This window comes from Manihot esculenta, chromosome 5 (genome assembly GCF_001659605.2).
Source record: "Manihot esculenta cultivar AM560-2 chromosome 5, M.esculenta_v8, whole genome shotgun sequence".
NCBI classification, from domain to species: domain Eukaryota; kingdom Viridiplantae; phylum Streptophyta; class Magnoliopsida; order Malpighiales; family Euphorbiaceae; genus Manihot; species Manihot esculenta.
In genome coordinates, this window is record NC_035165.2 from 17,863,219 (window position 1) to 17,870,800 (window position 7,582).

The 7,582-nt window shown below is 48.3% G+C and overlaps 1 protein-coding gene across 1 annotated transcript; it reads left to right on the forward strand.

Moving 5' to 3' along the window:
* Window positions 1-1,772: 1,772 nt before the first annotated feature.
* Window positions 1,773-3,414, forward strand: LOC122723692. Its single transcript, XM_043956789.1, has 2 exons — window positions 1,773-2,581; window positions 2,847-3,414. The coding sequence occupies exons 1-2, from the start codon at window positions 1,773-1,775 to the stop codon at window positions 3,412-3,414; spliced, it is 1,377 nt and encodes a 458-aa protein (XP_043812724.1).
* The last annotated feature ends 4,168 nt before the right edge of the window (window positions 3,415-7,582 follow it).

A 7,582-nucleotide genomic window follows, 5' to 3' on the forward strand; every position in this document is an offset into this window, starting at 1 on the left:
AGTCATATTCATATCATTTGATTAATAAACATAATATCTTCATTTTCATCGGAATATTTAACCATAAACATGCAAACCTACATTGCTTATTATTCTTCCCTAAATAGTAATAATAACTCTTTGTTACAGTTTCTTCTCTTTCATATACAGGTAGAGTTAAATATAAAATGAATTCTTGACAGTAACTGATGATCTGAGATCCAGAAAATAGGGTTTTACAATGGGTTCAGTAAAACTGGAAAAGCTTAGACCTAGAGGAGAGTATTTCTCCTTTTATATGTTTCCTTTTGTCTGCTAGTGACGTGTTAACAGAACGTGTATCATTGGACCACCTGTCCCTGCTACGTTGATACGGACGTACGAGGGAATCAGATCTTTGTCCAATGCGTAACGGCCCCTAATTCTCCCCGGGCGCGCGTACGGGTGGTCCCAAGTGAAGAATGGATAGGTCTTCTTCCTGATTCTGGACCGAATGATATGATATAGACTGAACCCGGAGAGGATTTTATTCATCGGGCCCAAAGGGCTAGGCCGGCCTGATTGAGGAGATTGATGGGAGTCCGACCTTCAGGCTGAGTGGGCCAGACTTGATGCATGTGATGAGGCTTGAAGGCTCCTAGAAGAGGACCTGGTGTCGTGGGCCTGGCCCTAGACCGGGGTGAAGAAATCCAACGGTCATCAATTGCCCCTTTACCTTCTCGTCAGTTATTGTCTGGCTGATGAGGGGGTAAATACCGAGAGTAATAATGACCGCGCCGCCTAAAGGACAAGTCTACTCAAAACATCTCCTCGTCTCATCACTGTTTCCAATTTCGAATTCTTTCTGTCTTCCTGAAACCTTTGCCTTCTTCCGTCCTCTGCTCGATTTGCCTACATTGCCCTTCTGCCCCAGCCACTTTCAAGGTACGCTTCTTCTCTTTGTCCTTCCATGGATAGCCCAAGACTTCCCGACGTTCTTAGAGTAGAGTCCAATGTTACTCCGTCTTCCTTAAAAAATTTCTTCTCTAAGGAGTATTTAGATACCCCTCTCTTTCGTATTCGGGCCCCCTACCCGAACGAGAGGATTGTTCTTCCTGATCCTCCTCCCTCCGACCTAATCGATCCCCAAAGGGATCTTAGCCTGATTTTTTTCGCTAAGCAGAGGGAGTTTGGCCTAACCTTCCCCTTTTCTCCTTTCTTTATCAAGGTCTTTCGGTACTTCAGGATAACTCCTAGGATGCTAGTTCCCAATTCCATTCTGTTCATGTCCTCCTTTGAGTCTGTATGTCTGAGCTGGGGGTTCACACCCACGGTGCATTTGTTTGTTTCTTTCTTCCGATTAGTCAGAGCAATCCAGGGTTTTTATTATTTTTCCCCTCAGGGAGGGCTTTCAATCTTTTCGGGTCATAAAGACTCAATAAAGGGCTGGATGGAGGGCTTTGCAGTAGTGGAGCTCAAGAAGGAGTCCGGGCTCATCTGGGACCTGGAACTCTCCTGGGAGGACATTTCACTAAACTGCAATGACCTGCCCCAGCTGAGCCTTACTGAGCAGGTCGGGTATATTCGACTGACTTCTGTTGAAAAGAAGTATGATGTCGAGAAGTGTATGTTTGTGTCTAATCTTTGTGATATTAAAGACGCGGGTACTTTACTCCACTTAGCTGTGTCGTTTTGCCTTTGTAATCCGTGTGGCTTGTTATCTTACTTTGTATTGATTTTGGATTTTTGAAGCTTCCGACGTGAAGATGGACCAAATCAAGCCCCCAAAGAACCTTATACTGTCCTGAGAGAGCATGGACGCTGCTCTGAATGCTCTCTTGGCTGGGCAATCTGTGAAGGAGGCTACTCAAAGGGTAGCCGAGGTTATTTCTTCCAGGTCGGGTACTCGATCTCCTCCTCCCCCAGCATCTTCTCAGGCTCCTAGACCGAGTTTCCGACGTAGCAAGTCATCTCGGCCCTCTAGCCGCAGCAGATCGAGCTCGACCTACCAATCTTCTGAAGCCCCCTGGCCTCGACGCTCTTCTACTGAGAGGATGGAAGAGGCTCCAGGGGTTATTTCTGAAATGGCTGAGGAAACCAGGCTGGCGAGGACGGATCCCATTCTTCCTCCTGTGGATGTTTCTGCTGTGGGACTTGAGGTCTCCATTACTGAAGAGGAGGCTCCAGGACAAAGAAAAGAGGTTATTCTTATAGACGAAGATGTTCAGGAGGCTCCTGCCGGAGATGCCCCTGTTCCTGATGAGGTTGGATCCGGCCTTGCTAGTGATGGAGGTGTTATAGAGAAGGCTGGGGACAAGCGCCCCGCCTCCCCCGAAATGTCTGCCCCAGCTCCTGCTCGGAAGAAATCTAGGGCTTCCAAGGGGTCGGCTCCAGCTCTCCCTCCTCTTGAGAAGAAAAAGGATGTTCCCACGGTGCCCCTGATGTCTGCTTCCGACAACGACATTTTGAACGTGGAGGACATCACTCATCAGTCTCCTGCGAGCGTAGTTGCTGAAATCATCAAGGAGCGAATGTTTGGTGGCGTCACAGAGGCTTCAGACCCACGCCTGCTTGCTCTCACTGGCCTTCTAGCTAGTTCTACCAGGGAGCAGGCAGCGTTCCGGTCTCGACCTCGGGGGGAGCTGGAGATACGATCAGGGAGATGCTCCTGATGGTAAGTCGTTCGTTCTGGTTTCTGCTTGTATTCTAATTTTCTTTGTTTCTTTGTTATGACAGCTTTTTCTTTTTGCGCTAGGTGATGGGCCTCTTCATGGAGGTGGACGCTCGTGACCACTCTCTCCGGGAGTCTGTGGATCGCCGGGTTGAGGAGGCCCGTTTAGAGGAAAATCTGTCTGCCACCAGTGACGCCCGGGGTAATCTGGCCGCAGCCCAGAGCACGCCAAGTCCCTGGAGGCGGAGTTATCTCACGCCAGAAGGGTTCTTAAAGAGTCTGACGAGAGGGCAGCTGCAGCAGAGGTCCGTTGTGAGGAAGTTTTGAAGCAGCTGTCCTCTGCAGTGGATGCTCTATGTGAGAGGGACGAGGCTGTGAGCCAGAAGGAGGAGGTCCAGTGCCAGTACGAGCAGCTGAAGGTAAAATTTGATGCCGTTCTAGCTCAAAAGAGTGAAGCCGTAGCTCGGGTTGTGGTCCTGAAGCAGGAGCTGAGCAAGCAAGCTGATAGTGTTAAGGGCTTGACTTTGGTGGCAGAGGAGTCCAAACTTCAGAATCAGCAACTCTGCCAACAAGTCGAATCCTTGGAGACGAGGTGCTCAGCTCTACTTGAAGAAGTTAAATTGGCTGAGGACAGGGTCCAGCTGGAGGTCGAGAAGTGTTTAAGGGAGTATAAGGAGTCCCCTGAGCTGAAGAAGGAGATCCAGCAGGCCTGTGAAGCTCACCTCCAGGACTATACAAGTTCTTCTGAATTTAAAGTCAAGATAGCTGAGGCCTGTGAGAGGTGACTTGCGAAATTTCAAGGCTCTAAGGAAATGAAGACTGCCATATGGAATAAGGGCTTCCGTATGTTCGTCTCTGGGTACAATCGGGGCCTAAGGACAGCCATATATGCTCCCTCTACCCCATTGGCTGAACTTTGAGCTGCAGAGGAAGACTCTGATGGCGAGGTGGTGCTTTATGGGGAGGATGACAGGCCTTTGCTCAAAAGGGGTCCTCGTACTGCAGCTGGGCCTTCTAAGACAGGCGCCGAGCTGGGAGATGGAGATGCTGGACCTCGGGGGCTGGAGGTCGTGCCTTTTGTGGGCATTGGGGGGTCCGAGCCAGAAGGTGCTGAGCCTCCCACAGATAGTAATGTAAATAATGTAAATGTAGGTAGTACAGAAAGTAATGTAGATGTTAATGCCCCTAGACATGTAAGTCCTTTAAGGACTGTTTTTCCTTTAGTAGAGTAGACTGTAGAGTAGGTTATAATTACTTTTCTTTTTAATGAAATTTAATTTTCGAGTTATGTTTGTATTTTGAGTTATTTTGATTGTTATTTATTTCTCTGGCTTTATTCATACTTGAGCTGTTCTTGCCTCTGCTTGTTCTTCCCTCCTCATCGGGCTACTTATTCTGCTTAAACAGTCTGACTTGTTTAATTTTAAAGATTCGAAAATAAAACACTTAAACTATGTGCTTCGTAAGTTTCCTAAGGAATCCACTATACTGTCTTTCCTTTTTGCCTTCAAGCCCGTCAGAACTGAAATTCTATCCATTGACTGAACTTTTGACTTATAAATTTATCTATTTCACTAAGGCATTCTTATCCGTAAGCTTTTTTCGAGCTGGACTAACTGTACCTGTGAGCTTTGTTTTTAACAGTAGGTTGAACTCTCAACCTTCAAGTTTTTATGATTCTTGTAAGGACATCCTCATTTTTCTCTTATTACTTCGTTACTATGAGCTCGGGCATACAACCTTTGTTTAATAATAATAATACGTTAGATCATGTACCTTTGAAGGTGATGAACAGGGATGGCCTTTGTTGCCTTTAGTTCTGATTTGATAAGAGCTGAAGCTGGGGTCTTGTCTGCTTACGCCATTGGATTTCTTCTCGAGTTGCCCCTTTACCTCCTCAGCATTTATTACATGAGTGGTGAGGGGGTAAATCCCTAGACTTTATTTGTAACAGCGTGGCTTCAGTTTAGACGATTTTACCTCTCTTTCTGGTTATGAGCTCGGATATCTGGTCCCTCTAGAAGTGACCCTTTGTCAGTCGGTGCAGTCTGGGCTGGATGCTCCACTGGGATGGGGAGTTCAGCTTTTTTGTCGTTTTCCTCTCCCAGGGTCATTTTTGCTAAGTATTTGTTTATTGTGAGTAAATCCGAGCTGTGGGCAGGATTTCTTGCTTTTGTCGTGAATCCATCCATTCAGCAGTTAAGGAGCTCAGATTTTTGTTCTTTGCTTAGGCTTTTGCCTGTAGCCTGTGACGCTGCTTGTATCGCGAGCTTGTGAGTACGGAATTTCACTGTCTTCACTTTGGTGCCCCGAGCTCCTTTGTGATGTTTTTTTTTTTTGAGCCTTATGCAGCTATGTCTCAGTTTGACTGCTTATTTGTTCGACTTCAGCTTTCCTTTTATAAACTTGTAGCCTCGCTTTAATTCGGTCTGCCTATTGGATTTATCAGTACCGAGCACATTTTCTTGAGATCGGCATGGTGCTTTGGCGCTTTTGGCTATTGTGTGAGATCAAAGTCTCTTTACCTTACGACTCGAGCTCCTTTGGGAGGTCGGAGTTTTAGCTTTTTATTTATGATCCCGTGCCCCAATCTTTTATGTGAGGCCGGAACTTTTTTTTTTGCGTGTGGTTGCTGTGTACCTCTGTGAGCATGTGATACCGGAAGATCTCTGGGGATCCCGATTTTTGTTGCCCCGAGGGATCTTTGAGATCCTTGCTGGCTGTTTTTGCTCCAGGAGATCTTTATGGGATCCTGGCCGTTTTTTGCTCCGGGAGGTCTTTTTGAGATCCTCGCCGGCCGTTTTTGCTCCAGGAGATCTTACGGGATCCTGGCCGTTTTTGCTCCGGGAGGTCTTTTTGAGATCCTCGCCGGCCGTTTTTGCTCCGGGAGGTCTTTTTGAGATTCTCGCCGGCCGTTTTTGCTCCAGGAGATCTTACGGGATCCTGGCCGTTTTTGCTCCGAGAGGTCTTTTTGAGATCCTCGCCGGCCGTTTTTGCTTCGGGGAGATCTTGTTGATCCCGCCGGCCTTCTACCTTCAGGAGGTCTCTATGTTTCAAGGAAGTCTTCTGGTATCTGTTCTTTTTCTTTTCCTGAGAGGGTTAGCACTCATAATAATAGAGATAATCATTGCATTACTACAAGATGGTGTTATTCATGCTTTTATAATACAATAATTTTCTTTTCACAAACATTCTAAGGAAAGTACCTTTTCTGCTTTACCAGCCTACTCAGCTTTTTGTTCCTCCAACGATCACATTGATGGTTCCGCTGGACCCATCGTTTACTGGCCCTGTTCCCATTTTTCTGGATGTCTGCGCTGCTGGGTTCGAATGAGGTCCTTGTCCTTCCGGTTTCTTTATAAAGTTCTTGAGGTGTCCCCTCTTTATTAGCCTCTCGATCTCAGCAATCAACTGGAAGCAGTCATTGGTGTCATGGCCGTGCGTACGATGGTATTGACAATATTTATCAGGATTTTGCTGGTTTGCTTCCGTTTTCATAGGTCTGGGCCATTGGAGGAACTCCTGGTCCTGGACGGCCATGAGCACTTCGGCTCTAGAGGCATTGAGTGGGGTCAGCTTCTCTGGAACCACCAAAGGGAGTGGCCTCTGCTCCAGGACCTGAGGAGGGAGAGGTCTTGGATCCCTGTGCTCCCAGGGTTGTCTATACGGTTCAGGTCTCTTGCCATGCTTTTTCTCGTGCCTCTCCAGCCTTCCTTCCTCCGGTGCTTTCCCTTTATCTGTCGCTCCTTTGGCGAACCTGCTTGTCACTAAGGCATCGTCTTGCCTTATGTACTTTTCAGCCCGCTTCATTAGCTCGGCCAGTGAGGTCGGAGGCTTCCTGCTCAATGAACCAAAGAACTCAACTGAGGTCGTCCCCTTCTGCATGGCTTCCACAGCCCTTCCCGCATCGAGCTCGGAAATTTGCAAGGCTTCCGTGTTGAAACGGGCGACGTACTCCCTGAGCAATTCGTCTCTCCTCTGCCTGATTGTTTCTAGGTAGCTCGTCTTTCTGTCTGTGGGCACTCCGGCTATAAACCGGCTGATGAAGCGAGTGGCCAGATCTCCAAAGCTGCTAATACCTCCAACCTCGAGGCTGTTGAACCACGCCCATGCTGGCCCCGAGAGCGTCGTAGGGAATACCTTGCACATCAGGGTATCTGATAAAGTTTGCAGCTCCATGAAGGTTTTGTAGTTCAAGACATGCTCCCTGGGGTTCCCAGCCCCGTCATAGGCGGCCATAGGCGGCATCATAAACTTCTTGGGGACAGTCTCTTGCTGCACCCACTTCGAGAAGGGTGAAGAGGTGGGTAGGAGGGCCTGGTTGTGATCCTTCGTTCCTAGCTCGGCCAAGAGTTGCTCTCTCATCTTTTGCAACTTCTGGTCTACACTTTCTTCTTCCCGCCTGGGCTTTCTCTCCTGGCGGCCCTCCTCTTTCCACGTCTCGCTCCCCACTCTTCCGGTGGTTCCGGCGGAGTAGCTATCGACTTCATCATTCTATATCAGCTCCCTCACCTTCCTTCCATGAACTCGAGCTTCCGGTTCTTCCTCTTCTACGGCTCTCCTCCTCCCGTCTCCGGTTTCTTGGCTGAAAGTTCTAGGGTGGTTGAAGGTAGGCTGAGGTTTGTTGGTCTGGGGTTCTTCTACCACTGGTGACACGTTTGTGGGGGTGCTAAGGCCCCGCTGCTGCATTATTTGCCCCAACCAGTGGGCGATGCTTTGTAGTTGGAGGGCCATGGTTTGAAGGTCTTGGTTGGAGAAGGTGGCGGCGGGAGCATTCCCCTCCAGGCTTGGCGAGGAGTTAAGAGGGATGGGTGTTTGGTTGTTTGGTGTTGTAGGACTAGAAAAAGAGAACTGCTGCCCCTCTTGGGCGGAGCTCAAGTCATTTGGAGTGACGTTGTTTTCGTTGTGGTTAGCCATTGTGGATCTCAGTGGGTATTTGTGAGAGTGGAACTC

Excerpts from the sequence above, each read along its gene's own strand:
- LOC122723692 (XM_043956789.1), top strand. The coding sequence starts at position 1,773 with ATGGACGCTGCTCTGAATGCTCTCTTGGCTGGGCAATCTGTGAAGGAG. Across the intron at positions 2,582-2,846 it reads AGGGAGCAGGCAGCGTTCCG|CCCAGAGCACGCCAAGTCCC; the intron begins GTCTCGACCTCG and ends ATCTGGCCGCAG.